The sequence below is a fragment of the Chiloscyllium punctatum genome, chromosome 28 (assembly GCF_047496795.1).
Source record: "Chiloscyllium punctatum isolate Juve2018m chromosome 28, sChiPun1.3, whole genome shotgun sequence".
Classification (NCBI taxonomy): domain Eukaryota; kingdom Metazoa; phylum Chordata; class Chondrichthyes; order Orectolobiformes; family Hemiscylliidae; genus Chiloscyllium; species Chiloscyllium punctatum.
This window is the reverse complement of record NC_092766.1, coordinates 46,536,581-46,560,719: the sequence shown is the minus strand read 5'-3', so window position 1 is coordinate 46,560,719 and position 24,139 is coordinate 46,536,581. Positions and strand designations below refer to the sequence as shown.

Here is a 24,139-nt window from a genome sequence, read left to right as displayed (position 1 = left end):
TCCGCGTGGCAATTTCATTAATGCATTAACCTCATCCTTTCTTCACACCTTGTTGGCTTTTTGCCTAGTCTGCCTCGATCCCAACAACCCTTCAATATTCCCTTCCCAGCGACGGTCATTCTGCAGCTACATCTCCATCATATCTGTTCACTGTCATCCCATCTGCCTTATGGTGAGGGGGGGGGGGCGTTGAACAAATGGTACAGATTACAGGAGATACGGAGGCTTACAGGGGCTCGAGGATGTTAGACTTAAACAGAGCTATATCTTGTCAAAAATGTCAGAGGGACAAAGGAGTTTGGGTAATTGGAGGAATTTATAAAGATAGAGGGAGCTGGATTGAGTTCTGGAGATAGGGATAGGGATGGATACAGGGAGAGGCAGGCAGACTGAGAGGCACATACATGGGCTGTTTCAGGGAGAAGATTATTGTGTATTAACAGAGATATGGAAGGTTGTCGCGACTGAACACGATCACAGATATAAGAAGGCTTCTCGGTTCAGGAAGACTACATAGATAGGAAGGCAGTGGAGAATGCCAGGTTACTGGGTTGGAGACAGTTACACAGATGGGGAGGGTTGCACAAATTGGAAGAGGTTCCTGTGGTCGGGCGGGTTTGTGGGGACAGGGTGAAGTTTAAATAGGTTAAGATTGAAGGTTTGCAGAACGATAAGGAAGCTACGATTTTTTCACAGAAAAGGAAGGGTTGTAGGAGTTGGAGAAGTTTACCCAGATAGGGACGGATGGAGAGGTTAAAGGCAAATACATTGACATAGAGAGTGGTGTTGTTAGGAGGGGCTTACATGGACAGACAGGACTGTGGGGTTTACAGGGATGAAGGAATTTAGTATCTACTGGAGAAGTTCCGGGATTAGGGTGTTAGGGATTGGAGAACCTGACAGAGACAGAGAGCATTGTGTGGACGAGAGAAGCTTCCACACAGAGGAAGGATTATCGGGACTGCAGGATATTACAGAGATAACTAATACAACATGGGCCAGGATGGATGCTTGGGGCTTCTGTGCTGTCTCAGTGAGGACCAGTACAGCAAAGGTGAAAGCAGGACCGTTACAAGATGGTGGGAATGAAGCCTAGAATGTTGCTGTTCCTTGCCCAGCTCTGTATCTATGTCCTGTCTTCCAGGTCTGAATACAGAAGGCCACAAACCCCTCCATGTGCTGTTTACTGTGAGTGATCTTACCGGCTGCAGGATTTATTGAAGCTTCCAGACCTCCCTCTCCATCTCTCTCTGGCTGACCAAGCATCTTCAATGAGGTGATGGATGAGACAGGAGTTAGGAACATCCTGATTACCTGCATGAGACAGAAATAGACAGAATGGGAAATTAGACTGATGCAGTGAGGATAACCCATGTACTGTAGCACCTAGTCCAGCAGAGATCACAAAAATCCTAGTCTCTGTCCCTGATCAGAGGATTATTTTGGCTTAGGATATCAGACCATCTGCAAGAGTGAGAGAATCTGACAGAGGCAGCAATTAGACCCACACAGTGAGGGGTACCACATGGAGAGATAATGAGTGCTATCAGCAGAGTGCAGGAAGGTGTCAGGACCAGACAACGGTCATGGTGAAAGGGTTTCGGTTCATGGTGCACGGGGATAAGTACTCAGTGACGGGTGAACTACGAGTGGGACAGGTGATGACCTCGTGTTATTCTCACCAGACTGTTCATCCAGAATTTAATGGCAGTGTCAGCTAAACCCATCTAACTGCTTAATATCCTTTAAGGAAGGAAATCAGTTATCGACAGCAGGTCTGGCCTACATGTGACTCGAGATGCAGAGCAAGCAGGTTGACTCTCAACTGCCCCCTGAAATGATCCGGCAAGAAACTCAGCTCAAGGGCAGCTCGAGGTGGGCATGAAATACTGGCCAGAAAGAGACAGCAACATCCCACGAGTGAATTAAAAACAACCGTGCTGGGAGCAGTGTCCTGGCCAATCATGTCGGTAGGTTTATGGACAGGGCTGTAAACTGACAGAGAAGATGCAGGAACAGGGTTCAGATGAAAGGATCTTTCCAAATCCAAATAGAAACGGTGAAGCATCGGAACAGCATGGAATGTGCTGAAGACAACCAGAAAGGTACAGGAAGGGATAGATTTTAACTATTACTGTACATCAGTGAATTAGGCTGTGACAGGACACTCTGGGAAAAAGTAAATTACAATGTTCTTTCTTTGGAATGAACAAAGTACCTGCCATAAGGTAATAGACGTGTGACACAGAGATAAATAATATTCAGTCACCAAAAAGATGTGGTTACAGGAGAAACAAAAGGTGGAACATAAATATTAAATTGTACACATCCTTGAAGGGTCTCAGGGAGTGCAGGATGGGTAACCCTGACAGTAATGGGTAACAAAGGCATTACAGAGAAAGCATTTGGCCTCAGATGATGCAGCTGAATCAGCCTGAAAGATTATGAATAATACATGTCAAAAACACAAGCAGAAGAAGTTTTTATCTTGCCTAATAATATTTCATTGCTGAACACTGTTACACATTCCAATGAATTCCTGTGTAATGCAAAGGTACTGTGATAACTTTGGGAGACTTCAATCTTTGTCAAAAATGATATTTTCCGAACTCCTCTCCGAATGTTTTTGTCAGTGTTTCTTTGAATAACACGTTGTGCAAATGACCAGGGATATAACTATCTCAGATCGATCGTTGGGTGAAGAAGCTGAGTGAAGGAGTAATGTCACACTGAGATATCCTCGGGGAAATTGTAGTGTCGTGGAATTCAGCGAGATGATGGATTTTTAAAGTGACCATAAAGCACACCCAACAATCACAACCAAAGCCATTGACATGTGTTTGAGAGGAGAATTGACCAAGGTAAACAGGGAAACAGTGAAGTGTATGGCTGGAAATGGGCAGTGGAAAACATTTACAGTCAGAGAGATGTACAGCACAGAAACAGGGCCTTCGGTGTCCAACTCGTTCATGCCACCCACATATCCAAACATAATCTCATCTTATTTGCCAACACTTGGCCCAAATCCCTCTCAACCTTTCCTGTTCGTATACCCATCCAGATGCCTTTTAAATGCAATCTCCACCACTTCATCTGGCAGTTCATTCCATACACGCATCACCCTCTGCCTGAAAACGTCGTCCCTTAGGTTCCTTTTATATCGTTCCCCTCTCACCCTGAAGCTAGTCTGTCTGGTTCTGCACTCCACTACCCCAGGGAAAAGATCTCGTCTGTTAAACCTATCCATGCCTCTTATGATTTTATAAATATCTGTATGGTCACCCATCAGCCTCAAATACCCCAGCCCATTTAACCTCTCCCTGTAGCTCAAATGTTCCAATCCTGGCAACATCCATGTAAATCTTTTCTGAAACCTTTATGTTTACACAACATCCTTCCGATAGGAAGGAGACAAAAATTACACACAATATTCCAAAAGTGACTTATCCAATGTCCTGTACAGCCAGAACATGACCTCCTAACTCCTCTACTCAATGCTCTGATGAGCAAACGCAAGCACACCAAACACCTTCTTCACTATCCTATCTACCTGCGACTCCACTTTAAAGGAGCTATGAACCTGACTCCAAAGTTTCTTTGTTCAGCAACACTCTAGGAACATACCATTAAGTGCGTAAGTCCTGCTGAGATTTGCTTTCTCAAAATGCAGCACGTCACATTTATCTAAATTAAACTCCATCTACCACGTCTCAGCCCATTGGCCCATCTGATCCAGATCCTGTTGTAATCTGAGGTAACATTCTTCGCTATCCAGAACATCTCCAATTTTGGTGTCATCAGCAAACTTACTAATACACCTCCTGTGTTCACATCCAAATCATTTATATAAATAACAAAAATAGTGGATCCAACGCCGATCCTTGTGGCACTCCACTGGTCACAGGTCTCCAGTGTGAAAAACAACCTTCCACCACCACCTTCTGTCTTCTACCTTCTAACCAGTTCTGGATCCAAATGGCTGGTTTTCCCTGTATTCCATGAGACTTAACCTTGCTCACCAATTTCCCATGTGGAAACTTTGCGAACACCTTACTGAAGTCCATACCGCTCACATTGACTGCTTTGCTCTCATCAATCCTTTTTGCTTTTTCTTCAAAAACCTCAATTCAATTTTTTGAGTCATGATTTCCCACACACAAAGCAATGCTGACTATCCCTAATTAGACATTTCCTTTCCAAATACATGCAAATCATGATTCCCTCCTTTAACTTGCCCACCACTGATGTCAGGCAAACCGGTCTGTAGTTCACTGGCTTTTCCTTAGCATCTTGTTTAAATAGTGGCACCACGTTAGACAACCTCCAGTCTTCTGGCATCTCACCTGGGACTATCAATGATACAAATATCCCAGCGCGGGGCACAGCAATCACTTCCCTACCTTGCCACAGAGTTCGAGGGTACACCTGATCAGGTCCTGGTGTTGCTGAACAAAGAGACCTTGGAGTGCAGGTTTATAGCTTCTCGAAAGTGGAGTTGTAGGTAGACAGGATAGTGAAGAACGCGTTAGGTATGCTTTCTTTTATTGTTCATCGTATTGAGTACAGGAGTTGGGAGGTCAGGTTGCGGCTGTACAGGACATTGTTGGAATATTGCATGCAATTCTGATCTCCTTCCTATCGGAAAGATGTCATGAAATTTGAAAGGGCTCGGAAAATATTTACAAGGAAGTTGCCAGGGTTGGAGGATTTGAGCTATTGGGAGAGGCTGAACAGGCTGGGGCTGTTTTTCCTGGAACATCGGAGGCTGAGAGGAGACCTAATAGAGCTTTACAAAATTATGAGGGGCATAGATAGGATAAATATACAAAGTCTTTTCCCTGGTGTCGGGGAGTACAAAATGAGAGGGCATAGATTTAGGGTGAGAGGGGAAAAGATATAAAAGGCGACTGACTGTGTGGAGTTTGCACGTTCTCCTCGTGTCTGCGTGGGTTTCCTCCGGGTGCTCCGTTTTCCTCCCACAGTCCAAAGATGTGCAGGTCAGGTGAATTGGCCATGCTGAATTGCCCGTAGTGTTAGGTAAGGGATACATGTAGGGGTATGGGTGGATTACGCATCGGCGGGTCAGTGTGGACTTGTTGGACCGAAGGGCCTGTTTCCACACTGTAAAGTAATCTAATATAAAAGAGACCGAAGGGGCAACTTTTTCCACACAGAGGGTGGTATGTGTATGGAATGAGCTGCCAGATGAAGTGGTGGAGGCTGGTACAATTGCAACATTTAAGAGGCATTTGAATGGATATACGAATAGGAAGGGTTTGGGGGGATATGAGCCCGGTGCCAGCAGGTGGGACTAGTTTAGGTTGGGATATTTGGTCAGCATGGATGGGTTGGATCGAAGGGTGTTTATTTCATATTGTACATCTGTATAACTCTATGACCTGATAAGGTCATGGGGATTTATCCATCTTTATGCATTTCAAAACATCCAGCAGCTCCTCCTCTGTAATATGGACTTTTTGCAAGTTGACACTATCTATTTCCCTACATTCTTTATCTTCCATGCCCTCCCCACAGTAAATACTGATGTAAAACACTTGTTTAATATCTCCCCATCTCCTGCAGCTCCAAGTGCAGGGTGTCTTGATGATCTTCAAGGGGCCCTATTCTCTACCTAGTTACCATTTGTCCTTTATATTTTTATAGAAACCCTTTGGATTCTCCTTAACCCGATTTGCCAAAGCTATCTCATGTCCCCATATCGCCCTCCTCATCTCCCACTTTAGTATATTCCTACTGCCTTTATACTCTCCTAAGGATTCACACTCTCTCCTGAGATACGTTTATTTCTTTTTCAAAACTTATACCGCTATTTCTCTCCTCATCCAGCATTCCATACACCTACTGGCCTTTTCTTTCACCCTAACAGGAATATGTCTCCTGTCCCCGGACGGCCGTCCTCGTTTTGGAAGTTTTCCCAATTTCCAGTGATAAAAGTTTCATTCCCTCAAAATGGAAACTCCCCGATTCCTGCATCTCGCGAAACGGCTGCTAGAAAATAATGACAAAAATAGAACGTTCCAAAGAAAGGCTTCGATGAGGTGAGCTCTGGTCAGTAACATATATCTGGAAGTGACCAAAAGCACCAGGTCAGTATCAGGCACACAGACAGAATGGGCAAATAGATTCACATCTGATCTCACATCTCCCAGCCTGGGAACCTGAAGCTGTGCACAGCCATTCTGGAGAGTTATGCAGATATCAGGAGTATTGCTGTGGCAAAAAAAGGTTTCAGTAATTTTGAGGGAAGATACTAATAAATGAGGTTACAGAGGTAAGGAGGATTATCGGGACTTGAAGAGGTTTCGCAAAGTACGAGTGTTGTCAGGATTGAAGGAAGTTCCCAAGAGTGGGAGGGTTTAAGATTGAAGAGTTCCAAGGACAACCTTTACAAGTAGAAAGGCGGTGTTCTTGACAGTGTGGAGGAACAGAAGAATCTTGGGGTCCACGTCCATTGATCCCTCAAAGCTGCTACTCAAGTTCTTAGATTTATTCAGAAGGCGTATGGTCTATTGGCTTTCATTAGCAGGGGGATTGAGTTTAAGAGTCATGAGGTTATGCTGCAGCTCTATCAAGACCCGGTTAGACAACACTTGGTATATTGTGTTCAATTCTGGTTGCCTCATCATCAAAAACATGTAAAAGGTATAGAGAGGGTGTCGAGGAGATTTATCGGGATGCTGCCTGGACTGGAAGGGAGATCTTATGAAGAAAGGTTGAGGGAATTAGGGCTTGACTTTTTGGAATGAAAAGGGACGAGAGATAACTTATTGGAAGTGAATGAGATGATTTGAGGCTTAGATAGAGAGGATAACCACATACTTTTCCCATTGCAAAAATGGAAATAACGAGGGACATAAATTGACGGTGATCAGAGGAAGGTTTATAGGAGAGGTCAGGGGTGGGTTCTTCACATATACTGTAGCAGGTGCGTACATTGCACTGCCAGCAGTGGTAGTAGGGTCCGATACATTAGGGACATTTAAACAACTCTTAGATAGGCATATGGCTGATAGTACAATGTAGGGCCTGTAGGATAAAAGGTCAGCACAACATTGAGGGCCGAAGGGCCTTGCGCTGTGCTGTACTGTACTACGTTCTAAATAGGGAGGCTTACAATGGCACAAAGAGGTTTCAGCAAGCTGGTAAGGATGTGATCTGAATGAAGAGACGCAAATAGGAAGGTGTTCTCGGATTGTCGAGGGTAACACAGACAGCAATGGTCTGATCTGGAGTAGATGACCCAGACTGGGAGGGGTGTGAGGACTGGAGGTGGTTTCACAGGGAGGGAGGACCATAGAACCACAGGGTGTTACAGAAATGTGGATAGCTGTAGGGCCTACAGGTGTTCATGGAGATGGGGAGATTGGAAGGGATGGAGCAGTTTACAGGTAGAAGAATGGTGGTAGGATGGAGTGTTTCACACAGACAGCAGTGGTTTTGGTGAATGGAGCAGATTATGGAAATCAAGACGGTTTTATAGATTAGAAGAACACACAGCTACGTGGAGGGCAGTCGCGACAGAAGATGTTTATAGTTAAAGAAAGAATAAGGTTCTGCAGGTTATTTAGATATAGAGGATGTGGAGTCGGACATTTTTACCAGGAGGAAAGGACAGTAATTTTGGTTAGAGACAGTTTCACGGATAAGGGAGCATTAGTAACCTCCTCAAGTTTGGTCAAATTGGGAAGGGTTGTCGGGGAGGGTGACGTTTCCACAGATAGGGGTGTAACAGCTGGAGAAGGTTATGGAGATGACTGAACAGATGGAGAGACTGGAACAGCTTGAATTGACAGGGTAGGAGATAGCCATGGGAGGATGTTACATATATAGGTGAGTCTTTTCGGAAGTGAATCAGATAGTCACAGGCATTGGAATGAGTTCTACAGATCAGGAGTTCTGCACGGACCTGAGAGGATTGTTCGGTCTCCACAGATTGATTGTATCTTTCGGACTGGAAAAAGATACAAACAGCTTAAAGTCAATGTATGCTGCTTACTTTTTCCTGAACAGAATCTCTGAACCTGCCGGATTTTCCCTTCACTCAAAACACACTGGCCTTGGATTCTTGAGATCACACTTTTAAAAGCCTCCCATTTGTCAGTCATTTCTTTTCCTTCAAACAGACTCACCCAATCGATGGTAATCATAGTGTGGAGGAGAGGTTGTTGGACTGGGGTGGACAATGTTAAAAATCACACAACACCAGCTTACAGTCCAACAGGTTTATTTGGAGGCGCTAGGTTTCAGAGCACTGCTTCATCAGGGGGTTGTGGAGCACAGTCGTACGGCACAGAATTTATAACAACAGGATAGCAGTGTCATGGAATGTAATATCAAACACATTTAGTTTCAGCATTTCACCTTTTAGGATGATCACCTGCGCTTCGAAAGCTGGTGCTTCGAAATAAACCTGTTGGACTTAAACCTGCTGTTGTGCGATTTTTAATTCACCCAATCAACCTCGCCTCGATTCTGCCAAATAGTCCCAAAATTGGCCCTGCTCCAGTTTCACACCTTAATCTGTGGACCTGTCTAATCTTTTTCTATAACTATGTTAAAACCAGGACAGGTCACTGGACCCAAAATGCTCTCTGACTGACTATTCAGTCATTTGCCTGACCACATTGTCTGAGGGGAGGTCCAGTCTTGCACCCACCTGAGTAGATTTAGGCCTTATTCGAGTTACATCTCGATTTAAGAAAATTTCTTGGACACATTTGACAAATTGCACTCCGTACGGGCCGTTTAGTCTGTGGGTGGCCCAGTCCATCCAGGGGAAGTTAAAATCTACAACCAATACTACATTATTATTTCATTAGGTACCTGCAATCTCTCTACACATCTGCTCCTCTAGTATCCGCTGGCTATTTGGGAATCTTGAACACAGTCACAACAGAGTGCCCATCCCCTTTTTGTTTCTAACGTCTCAACATATGGCCTCATTTGATGACTCTTAAAGCATATCATCTCGATGCGCTGTTGTTCTGACCTCCCTCATCAAAAGGGCAGCTTCCCCTCCTCACTTACTTGTCCTTCTGTCACACCTGTAGCTTCTGTATACTGGAACACTGAGCTGCCAGTCCTGCCCTTCTCTCAGCCATGTTGCTGTTATGGTTATAATATCCCAGTCCCCAGAGCAAATCCATGCTCCGAGCTCTTCTTCCTTACCTGTCATTGAAATAAATGCATGTTAAACCAAAAGTCTTTTCCCTCCCCTGACTGTGCCCCAGATACCCTGAAGAGCAAACTTGTTCTCGATGGCTGATGCATTTTTCCTCTGACTGGTTGATAGGCCCTCCCTTATTCAGAGTCTCTGCCAAACCTTTTTAAACCCTCCCCGAATAACACTAAGAAATCTCCCTGCCGGGATACTGGCATCCCTCTGGTTCAAGTCAAACCTGTCATCTTGTATAGGTCACCTCTATCTCAAAAGAGATCTCAATGATCCAAACATTAACCTCGCCAACTCCCCCCCCACCGCCCACCGCCCCCCCCCCCCCCCCCCCCCACCCCCCAACTCCTCAGCCACACATCCATCCGGCCTATCTTTCTATTTCTATCCTCACTGCTCCCAGCGCCACCTGCCCCAATCTGGAGATCACTGCCCTTGAGGTCCTGCTTTTTAACTTCTTACCTAACTCCTGATACTCATTTCACAGGACCCCATCCCATTGTCTACCTCCGTCATGTGGACCGATGTGCACAATGATCTCTGGCTGTTCACCCTCCCCCTTCAGAATGTTCAGTAACCGCTCAGACACATCCTTGACCCTGGTTCCCTGGAGGCAGCACACCACCCGGGGGTCTCTTCTGCAGCCACACAGTCTCCTGTCTGTCCCCCTCACAACTGAGTCCACGATCAGTATCACTATCATTAGAGAGGATCTGGCAAACATAGACTGGGAAGACTATCTGCAGTTTGTTTATATTGGGAAAGTGTGAGTATGTTAAAGTGATACAGTGAGATATCAGGGCCAGTGTGTTCCTGATGAAGGAATAGAAAAGGCAGCAAATCCAGTGAATACTGATCAAGCGACATCGTGAGTTTGATAAAGAAAACACAGTGCAATAAAACCAGGCGAAGCCATTCGAAAGTTTAGGGACTGCAAGGATATCCTTAGAAATGAGGGACGCACAATGACCATAAAATATCTTTGTCGGATACTATTAAGGAAAAGTCACAAGGTATTTTATCAGTATGTTTAGAATATGAGGATTACTGAGGAAATAGTGAGGCCTGTTAGAAACCAAAGAGACCAACTGTGCATGGAGCCAGAGGAACTAGGTGAGGTCTTCAATGAATAATTCTCACCTGTATTCACACAGGAGAAAGGCATTGTAGCCAGGGATTTTATTCGGGATGGTGAGGTTAGAGAATATGTTAAGATCAATACGGAGGAGGTATTAAATGTTTTCATAGGCATCAAGCTGGAGAAATCCCCAGTGCCCGATAAGATGTATCCCAGGCTATTATGGGAGGTAAGGGAGGTGGTTGCTGGGGCCCGGGTGGATATATTTAATAGTTTTCTGGCCATGTGTGAAGTGCCGAATGACTGGAGGATAGCTAATGTAGTTCCTCTGTTTAAGAAGGGCAGCAGGGATAGGCCAGGAAATTACAGAGCAGATAGTCTGATAGCAGGGGGAGGGAAATTATTGGAAACAATTCTGAGGATGAATCAACACTTACAAGGGTAAGGATCATCTCGGCTCAATCCTCACAGATTTGGGAGAGGAAGATACTGTCTGAGAAATTCAGTGGAGTTTTTTGAAATGGTGTCTACAAGTATTGATGAGGGCAGTGCAGATGTTAAATGGAATTGAATAAGGCCTTTGACAAGTTCACACACGGAAGGCTGATCCAAAAGTAAAGAGCCATTGGGGTCCAAGGCAAGTTGGTAAATTGGATCGACAATTGATGGACAGACTGCTTCGTGTTTGAAATTCCTTCACCAATGGGTGTACCACAGGGATCTGTGTAGGAACCATTGCTGGTTATTCTGTGCATTAATAACTGAGACGTGAAAGCAGAATGAACCATTAGTAGGTTCGCAAATGACATGAAAGGGGAGGTTTTGTCCACAGTGAGGCGGATGATCTCAGTCTACAAACCAATGTCTTTCAGTAGATAATTTGAACAGGGTTTAGTAGTGATCGAAGTGAGATAATACCCTGTGGGAGGAATGATAAGCGACGGACAGACATAATGAACGGTAGGTCCTTGTGGAGTACTGAGGAACACAGGGACCTTGGTGGACAAGTCCATAGATCCCTGAAGGTATCAGCACAGGGAGACAGGGTGGGGAATGGACCTGACCTTGGGGGTGGGATGAGGACCAACATTCTGGTGGGGCAAATTACTGGAGCGGCTTGAGAGTATATAAACTAGTCTGGCAGGGGTTTGGACCTTAAACTGTCATAAAGACAGAAAGAAGATTGAGCCTGATACACAAGTTAAAGAGAGCAATTTCAACAGACAAGGCAGGCAAGAACATAGCAGGGAATAGGGAACAACTGATGATTAACCTGCATTTATTTCAATACAAGGGGCCTGACAGCTAAGGAAGATGATCGTGGGGATGGAAGAGAATATGGGACTGGAAGATTATAGTTATCATTGTGCTACTATCTGTGTGGAATATACATATTCTCCCCGTGTCTGCGTGGGTTTCCTCCGGGTGCTCTGGTTTCCTCCCACAGTCGCAAAGATGTACAGTTTAGGTGAATTGGCTATGCTAAGTTGCCCGTAGTGTTAGGTGAAGATGTAAATGTAGGGGAATGGGTCTTGGTGGGTTGCTCTTCGGAGGGTCAGTGTAGACTTTTTGGACCAAAGAGCCTGTTTCCACACTGTAAGTAAACTAATCTAATCAAATCATTACAGAAACACTGCTGAGGGAGGGACAGGACCAACAAATTGTTTCAAGGTAGAGACACCACAGGAAGCATAAAAGGGTTGGCAAGAGAAGAAAGACGCGTGGTGTTGGGATTTGATTGCATGAAACATCACACCAATACTTAGAGAGGACAGTCCTATGGGATCGGCTACTGTGTTAGTGGAACTGTGAAATAAGAATGGGTCATCACTTTGATAAGAGTGTCCTGACCCTGAATAATCTGTGGCAGACTGAGGAACAAATATGTCAGGAGATCTCCTGTCTGTACCTGACATATGCTTACTTCTTTTTCTGAACTTTTCTCATCATCCAGCATTCCCTCCACCTTACCAGCCTTTCCTTTAACCCTAACAGGAACACTGTATACTGTCTCTGGACTGCCATTATCTCATTTTGGAAGGCTTCCCAATTTCCAATGGTAAAGGTTTCATTCTCTCAAAATGGAAACTCCCCAATTACTGCATCTCGTGAAATTGCCACTTGAAAATAATGAAAAAAAGAACATTCCAAACAAAGGCTTTGATGTGGTGAGCTCTGGTCAGTCATGTAGATACACACGGAGAGTGCTTTCTACCAGAGCAGCACCAGGTCAGTGTCAGGCACACAGACAGAATGGGCAAATAGATTCACATTGGAGCTCACATCTCCCAGCCTGGGAACCTGAAGCTGTGCACAGCCATTATGGTAAATATCTGCATACATAGGACAGCGAGATCAGCCCAATAGTCCAATCAAAAAGAGTCAGTCATTCAAACTGTAATATCCTTCAGGTTCCACAACCCATTCTCGGTCCCATCCTGCAGGTTCTATGAATCCAGCTCTCTCTAGCTTCCTGCAGGATCCACGTCCCTTCATACATTTGTACCATCCTCCAGGTTCTGCAGCCCTTCCTACTTCTGTAACATGACCCGGACTCTACAACCCTTCCTTCCTCTGCAATGTTCCCCAGTGGGGACTGGAGGGTGATGGGGTTTACAGAGACAGTGAATGATATCAGGATGGGAGGGTGTTGCAGATATTAGGAATACTGCTGTGGTTCAAAAAAAGAGGCTTCAGGACTTTTGAGGGTTGGTGCTAATAAAGGAGGTTTCAGAGCGAAGGAGGATTGTCAGGACATGAAGAGGTTTCACTGTTTAGGAGAGTTGTAGGGATCAGAGGAAGTTACCAAGATAGGGAGGGTTTAAGATTGTAGGATTCCACAGACAACCTTTACAAGGTGAAAGGCAGGATTCTTGACAGTGTGGAGGAACAGAAGAATCTTGAAGTCCACGTCCATACATCCCTCAATGTTATCACTCAAGTTGATTGCCTTGTTCAGAAGGTGTATGGTGTGTTGGCTTTCATTAGCGGGGGATTGAGTTTAAGTTCCACGAAGTTATGCTGCAGCTCTATCAAGCCCTGGTTAGAGAACTTTTGGTATATTGTGTTCAGTTCTGGTTGCCTCATTATCAGAAAGATGTGGAAGCTTTAGAGAGGGTGTAGAGGAGATTTATCAGGAGTGGAGGTTTAATGAAGAAAGGTTGAGGGAATTAGGGCTTTTCTCATTGGAATGAAAAAGGATGAGAAGTGACTTGGTAAAAGTAAACGAGATGATTTGAGGCCTCAGTGGCGAGGATAACCAGATACTTTTCCATTTACACAAATGGCTATAATGAGGGGACATAATTGGAAGGTGATTGGAGAAAGTTTTACGGGAAATGTGAGAGGGTTTTATTTTACACAGAGTGACAGATACATGGAATGCACCGCCAACATTTGTAATGGAGTCCAATACATTCGGGCCATTTAAGCAACACTTAGATCGGCACATGGATGATAGTAAAATGTAGGGTCTGTAGTTTAGTTTAATCTGAGAGTAGGATAAAAGATCAGTGCAACGTCGAGGGCCGAAGAGCCTGCACTGTGCTGTACTGCTCTATATTCTAAATAAGGAGGCTCACAATGGCACAAAGGGGTTTCAAAAAGCTGGAGAGATGGGATCTGAATGAAGAGACACAAACAGGAAGGTGTGCTAGGATTGTCAGGATATAACAGAGACAGCAATGGTCTGATCTGGAGCAGACGACCCAGACTGGGAGGGGTGTGAGGACTGGAGGTGGTTTCACAGGGAGGGAGGACCAGAGAGCCACAAGGTGTTACAGAAATGTGGAGAGCTGTAGGGTCTACAGGAGTTCATGGAGATGGGGAGGTGGGGAGGGATGCAGCAGTTACAGGCATAAGGATGTTGGTAGGATGGGGCGGTTTGCACAGACAGGAATGTCTTAGGTGAATGGAGCAGATTACAGAAATCTAGACAGTTTTATAAATGGAAAGAACAAGCGGATATGTGGAGGGCAATCGTGACTGAAGATGTTTATAGTTATTGAAAGGCTTAGGTTCTGAGGGTTATTTAGGTATAGAGGGGGTCGTGTCTGACAATTTGACCGGGAGATAAGGACATCCATTTTGGTTGGAGACATTTTCACAGATAAGGGAGCATTAGTAACTCCTGCAGTTTGGTCAAAGTGGAAATTTTGAAGGGGAAGGTGACATTTACACAGATAGGGGTGTAAGAGATGGAGAAGGTTATGGAGATGAGTAGATGATGGACAGACTGGAAGACCTGACATTGACAGGATGGGTGATAGGCAACGGAGGATGTTACACAGATAGGGAGTCTTTTTGGAACTGGATCAGATAGTCACAGGCATTGCAGTGAGTTCTACAGATCAGGAGTGCTGCAGGGACCTGAGATTGATCATGTCTTTAGGACTGGAAAAAGATATGAATAGTTTAAACTCTATGTATGCTGTTTTCTTTTTCCTGAACAGAGCCTCAATATCCCTCATCAGCCAGGGATCCCTTAACCTGCCAGATTTTCCCTTCACTCTAACAGGGACATACTGGCCCTGGACTCTTGAGATCACACTTTTAAAAGCTTCCTGTTTGCCAGTCATTCATTTTCCTTCAAACAGTCTCGCCCAATTGATGGCAGTCATAATGTAGAGGAGCCGGTGTTGGAATGGAGTGTACAACGTTAAAAATCACACAACACCAGCTTACAGCCCAGCAGGTTTATCTGGAGGCACTAGGTTTTGGAGCGCTACTTCATCAGGTGGATATGGAGCACAATCATAAGGCTCAGAATTTACAGCAACAGGATAGCAGTGTCATGGAATGTAATATCAAACACATTTAGTTTAAGCCTTTCATCTTTTAGGATGATCACCTGTGCTTCGAAAGCTAGTGCTTCAAACTAAACCTGTTGGACTATAACCTGGTGTTGTGTGATTTTTAATTCACCCAATCGACCTCGCTCGATCCTGCCTCATGGCCCCAAATCTGATCCTGCTCCAGTTTCACACCTTAATCTGTCAGCGTGTCTGATCTTTTTTCCATAACAATGTTAAAACAAAGACAGTTGTAGTCACTGGACCCAAAGGAAAGGCCAGGTAATTACAGAGCAGAAAGTCTGACAGCAGTGGGAGGGAAATTATTGGGAACAATTCTGAGGGACAGTTTGAATCAATAACTGGAAAGGCAGGAAACAATTCGGGGTAGTCAGCACGGATTTGGTAAAGGAAGATCCTGTCTGATGAATTAAGCTGAGCTTTCTTTGAAATTACGATTGAAAATGTTGATAAGGGAAGTGCAGATGATGTGGGTTCCAGGGAGTTCATTAAGGCCTTTGACAAGGTCCCACATGGAAGGCTGGTCCAAAAGGGAAGAGCCACTGGGATCCAAGGCAAGTTGGCAAATTGGATCCAAAGCTGGTGGAGGGTTGTTTCTGTGATGAGAAGCCTTTCACCAGCGGATGTACCACAGGGATCTGTGCAGGAACCATCGCTGTTTATTATGTACATTAATGAGTTGGATGTGATAGCAGAAGGTTTACAGATGACATGAAAGTTGAGGGTGTTGTCCACAGTGAGGGGGATGGTCTCAGGCTACAATCTGAAGGTTGAGGTTGGGACTGAATTTCAAAGAGTCATTTCAATTGATAAGGCAGACAAGAGCAGAGCAGGCAATGAGGGAAAACCGAACAATTAAACTGCACTTACTTTGATGTAAAAGTCCTGACAGATAAGGCAGATGAGTGCATGGCATAGGATGGGAACATGGGACTGAAATATCACAGGTATTACAGAACAATAGCTGAGGGAGGGACATTACCGGCAGCTCAATGTTCCAGGGACAGATGCTATAGGAAGGACAGAACAGGAAGCAGAAGTGGAGGGAGAGTGGAATTCTTGATTCGTGAAAAAAATCACTGCAGCATTTAGAGAGGATATGCCTGGGGATCGCCCAGTGAAATTCTCTTAGTGGAACTGAGAAAAAAGAATGAGTCATCACTTTGATATGACTGTATTACAGGCCCCCAATAGTCAACTGGAAATAGAGCAGTAAATATATCAGGAGATCTCAGATATCTAACAATAATAGGGCTTTAATGGTTGGAGATTTTAACTTTCCATACCCAGACTGGGACTGCCATAATGTATACAGCTTGGATGGGAGGAATTCATTCAATATGTTCAAGAAAACTGTCTCAGTCAATATGGAAATGGCCTGACTGCAGAAAGGGATAAAACCTGACCGCCCCTTGGGAAACAAAAGTAGGGAAAGGGACTGAAGTGTTTGTAGGGGAGCACTTTGGCAAAATCACCATACTTCTATTAGTTTGAACATAAATGTCATGTCAGGACTTACTGTGGAGAAACTCCGGGAAAGTCAGGGAAATAAACAGTGATGTCTTCACAAGAGTCCCCATTGGCGAACAGGAGGTGCTGAAGGTTTTAAATCATATAAAAAGTAGACAACTCTCTCGGAACTAATCGGGTGGATCCCATGACATTGGTGGGGGTGGGGGGCGAGTTAGGGAAGAAATTGTGGGGTACCTTAGAGAGGTATTTCTATCAAAGACAGCTACAGGTAACAAGCTGGGAGTCTGGAGAGTGACTAATGCTATGCCAGTATTTAAGAAAGGCTGCGAGGAAAAGCCAGGGACCTAAAGACCAATTAACTTGATGTAAGTTGTGCGAATGTTGTTGGAAGCGATTCTGCGGGACAGCAGTTACATGCATTTGGAAAGGTAATGATTGATTAAGGATCGTCAGCACAGCTTTGTGCATACAAGGTAGTGTCTCACAAACTTGACTGAGTTTGTCAAAGAGGTGATTAAGAAGATAGACGAAGACAGAGCAGTAGACATTGTCTATCCTGACTTCAGCAAGGCCTTTGACAGGGTTTATCGTGGTGCACTGGTTAGTAAGGTTAGATCACATGGGATCAGGGAGAGCAAGACAAACGGACACAAAATGGGCTTGACAGTAGGAGACAGAGGGTAATGGGAGAGGTTTGTTGTGTGGACTGGAGGCTCTGACCAGCGGTGTGCCATAAGGATTGGTGCTGGGGCCACATGTACATTATTTACATAAACGAGAATATAGGAATCATTGTTAGTAAGCTAAATAAGTGTTACAGTGGGGAGTGAAGACAGTTATCGAAGAGGCTCTTGATCAACTGGACAAGTGGGTCAAGGAATGAAAGATGGATTTTAATTCATGGATTTTGTTAAGACAAAACAGGGACGACTGACACTGTTAATGGTAGGGCCCTATTCAATGCTGTCGAACAGACAGTGAGACCAAGGAGTGCAGTGACATTGTTCCTTGTAAGCGGTGTCACGGGTGGACAGGATGGTGAAAGCGGATTAGACACACTGGCCCTCATGGGTCACAGCATTGAATACCTGAGTTGGTCCATCCTGATACGGCTGTACAAGACATTGCTGGGTCCCCAGTTGGAGTACTGTGGAGAATTCTGATCATCCCGATTTAGGAAGCATTTTCTAAAACTGTACACGGAGCAAAGATTGACGAAGATGTTATTGATACTGGAGGGTTTGACTTACACGGATAAGGTGGATAAGCTGGGATGCACAACAGTGGGAATGAGATAGCCTTGGCAGATAAAGTTAAGGAGAATGTAAGGAAATTCTACAGCATACAAGTACAAAAAAGCAACGAGAGAGACAATAAGGCCCCTCAGGTGAGGAACCACAGGAGATGGGCAAGACACTAAATGAACATTTCATGTCAGAACATACTGTGGACAAAGACTAGGAAACAAAGGGAAAGAAACAGTGATGTCTTGTAAAGAGTCCCCATTACAGGAGAGGTGGTGTTGGATGTCTAAGAACTCAAATGTAGAAAAAGCCCTAAGGTCCTGAACAACTGTATCCCAGAACATTGTAGCAAAGTAGTGGCAGGGACATGAGCAAAAATATTTATATCATTGTCCTGCGTATTTCCATTTGGCATAGGAGGCTGAGGGGTGACCTTATAAAGCTTTATAAACCATGAGGGGTACAGGTAACGTGAATAGTGAAGGTCTCTACCCCAGGGTAGGGGAGTCCATAACTAGAGGGCAGAAATATGAGGTGGGAGAGGGAAGACTTAAAAGGGATCAGAGAAGGACATTTTTCACAGAGAGCATGGTGCACATATTGAATAAGTTGCCAGGGGAAGTGATGGTGAGAAGCACAATGACAGCATGGAAAAGACATTTTAGTTAGATACATGGAGAGGAGAAGGCTTGAAGGGATATGAGCCAATTGCAGGGAAACGTGACCCGTTCAGGAACCATCTTCAGCATCGACTTGTTGGATCAAAGTAAAGGTTCTGTTTCTGTGCTGCATGACTCTGTCATTGGAGGAGGAGACTACAGAGATAAGGCACACTGTAGACACTGAAGCAACTTAAAGTGATAGGGATGATAGTCTGGAATGCAATACATTTCAAATATGTGGAGGGACTATAGAGAAGGGAGGAGGTTACAGGGACAGGAACTGTTACAGGAGTTAAAAATTATTGAAGACGCCGGTCTATGCGACATGCCATAGATAGTGTTGGAGAGGGAAATACCGAACAGAGAGATCCCAGGCAGCATTCCCACCCTCTCTTGGGAAGCCTGCTTTCCCTTATGTTGTACTGATGCTCACTAAGACAGCATAGGCCTGGATTGATAACTGTGACACACCGATGCGGTCTCTGTACAACAAAACTTACAGCAGGGGTGGTGATTGAGGCTGAGGTGTGTCTGTACTCTGCTCCCCCTCCAGCACTGGATCTATGTCATGTCTTGTTAGCCGATATATGGAGCCCTCTCATTGCTCTCTGCTCTGTGCACTAAGTGATCTTACCTCACTGCAGGATTTATTGAAGGCTCCAGATCTCCCTGCCCTTTGTCTCTCTGGCTGACCAACCATCTTCAATGTGGTGATGGACGAGACACCCAGCAGCTGTGAAGTCTATTGAGTCAGGACCTTCCTGAGCACCTATAGGAGACAGACAAATAGACAGAATGGGAATTTATACTGATGTAGTGAGAGTTACACATGGTGAATGGTCCTGAAAAAAACAGAGATCTGTAAAATCCCAGATTCCGTCCTTGGCCTGTGCTGCTGCATCTCTCTGGGGTGGAGAATTCTGTTGAATCAGGATCTGGAGTGGCTATAAGAGCGAGGGGCATTGACAGAGGCAGCAATTACTGCATACAGTGAGGGATACCATATGGGGAGATACTGAGTGATATCAACAGAGTGCTGGAAGGAATCAGGCTCAAACAATCATGTCAGGAGGTTTTAGAATCAAACAATTGTGTAGGAAGAAGGGGTTCTGCTTCATGATGGTATAACTGGTCAGGAATGAGCAACCAGTGAGCAGGTGAAGTGATGGTCTAGTGGTATTATTGCTAGAGCATGTATCCAAAACCTCAGCTAATGTTCACGGGAGACAAGTTTGAATCACACCATCATGTCGGTAGGTTTATGGACAGGGCTGTAAACTGACAGAGGTGATGCAGGGACAGGGTCCAGGTGAAAGGAGCTTTCCAAATCCAAAGAGAAAAGGTGAAGCATCGGAACAGCATGGGAATGTGACTGAAGACAAGCAGAAAGGAACAGGAAAGTTTAGTTAAAACTGTACATCAGTGAATCGGGTTGTGACAGGAAATTGTGAGAAAGAGTAAATTATGATTTGTTTGGAATGGACAAAGTCTCTGCAATAAGGTAGATGGATTTGTGACACAGAGATAAAAGAGATTTAGACAGCAATGAGACATGGTTACAGGGCGAACAAAAGGTGGAGCATAAATATTCAATGGTTCACAACCTTGTGGAAACTCAGGCAAAATGGGTAACACGAACAATAATGGATACCAAAGGCATTACAGAGAAAGCATTTGGCCACAGATCATGAAGTAGAGTAAGTTTGAATGTAAATTCTGGCTACTACTTGCAAAGGACACAAGCAGCAGAACAGTTTTAGCCACCAAACAGCATTTCATTGTTCATCACTGCAATAAACAGGAATCAATTAGAATTTTTAATAAAAGCATTGTGATAACTTTGGGAAACATCAATATTCCCAAAATCTAGGACATTCACACTGACAAGAGTGATATTGGAAGAGGAGTTCAGAAAATTATTTTTCAGTGTTTCTTTGAATAACACATTGTGCAACTGACTAGGGACGTAACTATTTCCGAGCGACTGTTGTGTGATGTAACTTAGTGAATGAGTAATGTCACCTGGAGAGATCCCCTGGGAAATTGTGAGAAAGTGCAGTTTAAAGAAATATAAAGTTTTAAAGTGAATCACAGAAAGGACAAGCTACAACTAGAAACAAAAATAGTCAATTACATGAGTTTGAGAGAACTGACCAAGGTGAACAGGCTAAACAGACTGAAATATGTGTCTGTAAATGGACAGTGGAAAACATTTAAAGGAACAGTGTAAAACACTCAACAAAAGGACATTACATTGAAACAGTGAAAACCTCAGCAAGAAATCCCCACTGGTCCCTCACTCAGGACAAAAGGGATCATACTAGATTATGAGGCTGAGAAGATCACCACAAAATACTTAAATCCTGAAGTGAGAGAGTGTTTTAGGAGTAAATGTTAAATAGATTGCAAAGGGTCTGCTCGCAGGAGGAGGGTTGTGGGAAGGGGAATCATTGTCAGGGTTTAATGACACAATAGGAACAGGGAGAGGTGAAAGCGCTGGAGGTGGTGAGAGTGTTACAGAGAGGGGTCAGGACCTGAACAGTGTTACAAAGCCAGTACGGATTGCTGCAGCTGGAGGGGTTTGCAGAGTTAGGGAGGGACATATGTATTTTTATTTGTTCATTCATGGGATGTGGGTGTCACTGCCTGGAACAACATTCTTTGACCCCACTGCTAATTATCCAGAGGGCAGCTCAAAGTCAGCCACATTGCTGTGAATCTGGAGTCACATGTCGACCAGACCAGGTCAGAATGTCAGATGTCCTTCACTAAATGAGGAAAGTGAACCAGGTGAGTTCTTCCTACTGAACAACAATGTTTTTATGATAGCCTCACCAATGTCTTTCCTACTCTCAATGCTCTCCTAATGCAGATAACCATCCCAAACTCCTGCTTCACCAGCCTGTCTCCCTGGGTCACTGACTGACAACACTAACCAGGGCCCGAACATGAACTGTACAAGTCCCACCCTGGTTGATTCCACCAAAATGGAACACTTCACCTTTATCTAATTAAACTTTATCTGCTATTCTTCAGCTCACTATCCCAGCAGTACTGTTAATCTTGTTGTATCATATAATCTTCTCCACTAACCACTTTACCACCAATGTCAGTGACACCCAAGAAGCTAACTTACCAGGAAACCAATATTCCCATCCAAACCATTTATCCAAATGACAAACAACAGGGGACCCACTCCACCGCTGGTCATATACCTCCAGTCAGAAAAACAACAGGTCTCCCATCACCCTCTGTCTCCTACCATCAAGTAATTTTTGTATCCAGTTGACTAGCTCCTCCTGAATGCCATGTCCTTTTACACTGATCTGAGCTTATTACCCAGTTTAGCACACAGAACATAGAACACAGAACAGTGCAGCACAAGACCCTTCGGCCATGATGCTATGACAACTTTTTATCCGGTTATAAGATCAAACTAACCTACATACCCTTCATTTTACTATTATCCATGTATCTGTCCAAGAGTCTATTAAATGTCCCGAATGTGTCTAATTTTACTACCACCATTGGCAGTCCATCCAACCACCTACCATTCTCTATCCTCTTATCTCTCCTCCAATCATCTTAAAATTACACCCCCTTGTAACAGCCATTTATGCCATAGGAGGAAAAGTCTCTGACGATTCACTCACTCTGTGCCTCTTATCATCTTATTCACCTCTACCAAGTCCTTCTTCACTCCAATGAGAAAAGCCTTAGCTCCCTCAAACATTCTCCATAAGAAATGCCCTCCTTTCCAGGCAGCATCCTGGTAAACCTCCTGTGTACGCTCTCTAAAATTGCACATCCTTGCTGTAAAAATGGGACCAGAACTGAACACAATATTCCATGTGTGGTCTCAACAGGTCGCTATAAAGATGCAGTAAAACCTCACGGCTCTTAAAATCAATCCCCTTGCTAAGGAAAGCCAACACAACATATGCCTTTTTAACAACCCTACCAACGTGCGTGGCAACTTGAGGGATCTATGGGCATGGACGCCATGAGCTCTCTGTTCCTCCACACTGCCAAGTATTCTGCCTTTCACCCTGTATTCTGTATTCAAGTTCTACCTTCCAGAATGAATCACTTCACACTTTTCCAGATTGGACTCCATCTGCCACTTCCAGCCCAGCTCTGCGTCCTGTCAATGTCGCACTGCAACCTACAACAGCCCTCCACATTCCCCACGACTCCACCAACCTTCGCATGATTTGCAAACTTACTAACCCACTCTCCAACATCCACATCCAAGTTATTTACAAAAATCACAGAGAGCAGAGTCCCAGAGCTGATTGTTACAGAACCCCACTGGTCACTGAGCTCCAGGCTCAATACTGTCCATCTGCTGCCACCCTCTGTCTTCTCTGAGCCATCCAATCCTGTATCCAGACAGACAGATTTCCCTGTATCCCAATCATCCTTCTTTTCTGAATGAACCATCAACATATTCTGTCATATCCTCAAAGAATTCAATAAGGTTTGTGAGGCATGACCTACCCCTCATAGTCATGCTGACTGTCTCTAATTTAACTATGGTTTTCCAAGTAGTCATAAATCCTGTCTTTACAGTCCTCGCCAATAATCTGCACACCACAGACATAAGACCAAATCTATAATTACCAGAATTCTACTTCCGTAATATGGTCCAGACGCTACAAATCTTCTCTCCTCTGCCATGTTCCCCAGAAGGGCACTGGAGGGTGGTGGGGGTTACAGAGATAGGGAGGAATATCAGGACAGGAGGATTTTGCAGACATTAGGAGGGTTGCAGTGCCAAAAGGAGGTTTCAGTAATTGTGAGGTTTCATGGTGATGAAGGCATTTGAGGAGGGACGGAGGGAGGGAGGATTGTAGGGAAATGAGAGGTTTCACTGTTTCGGTGTTTTGTTAGGACTGTAAGTGGTTACTGAGTTGGGGAGGGTGTAAGCACTGGTGGATATTACATAAACATGTGGTTTTGGTTGCAATGCAGGAAGAGGATTCAGGAAGCTGGAGAGTATGGGGTCTGAACGAGGTTACACAAATGGGATGAGTTGTCAGGAGTGGAGGTGTTTACAGAGACAGCAATGGTCTGATCTGGAGCAGAGGACCCAGATTGGGAGGCACGTGGGGACTGGAGGTGGTTTCACAGGGAGGGAGGACCATAGACCCACAGGAGGTTACAGAAATGTGGAGAGCTGTAGGGCTGACAGGGGTTCATGGAGATGGGAATGTTGGGAGGGATAGAGAAGTTTACAGGGAAAAGGATGTTTGTAGGCCAGGGCTGGATCACAGACAGGGACTGTTTTAGGGAGCTGAGCAGATTACAGAGATAAAGAGATTTGTATCGACTGGAAGAACAAACTGAGATATACAGGGGAGTCGTGACTGGAGATGGTTATAGATATAGGAAGGCTTAGGTTCTGGGGGTTATGGAGGTTGAGGAATCTGGATTTCGTTTCAGAGATTGGGATTGCAATTTTGGTTGGAGACAGTTTCACAGATAAGGGAGCATAGCACAAACAGGAGGAAGTTGTAGAGGAGGGTGACGTTTAAACAGATAGTGGTGTAAGAGCTGGACAAGGTTATGGAGATGGGTAGATGGTGGAGACACAGGAGGAGCTTACATTGACATGGGGGTGATAGTGACAGGAGGGTGTTAAATAGATAGTGGGTTTTGTAGGGACTGGATTGGGA

General features: G+C 44.6%; 1 protein-coding gene across 2 annotated transcripts in view; it reads right to left on the bottom strand.

Annotated features, from left to right (window-relative positions):
* LOC140454071 (uncharacterized) overlaps positions 1-24,139 on the bottom strand; it is a 59,800-nt gene that overhangs the window by 21,537 nt on the left and 14,124 nt on the right. For both annotated transcript variants that reach the window (XM_072549023.1, XM_072549022.1), the window contains 2 exons: positions 19,096-19,230; positions 1,203-1,314 (listed from right to left, as the gene is read on the bottom strand). In XM_072549023.1, coding sequence (XP_072405124.1) covers positions 1,203-1,314; positions 19,096-19,161 — 178 coding nt within the window. In that variant the 5' untranslated portion in view covers positions 19,162-19,230. The remainder of the gene's footprint in view (positions 1-1,202; positions 1,315-19,095; positions 19,231-24,139) is intronic.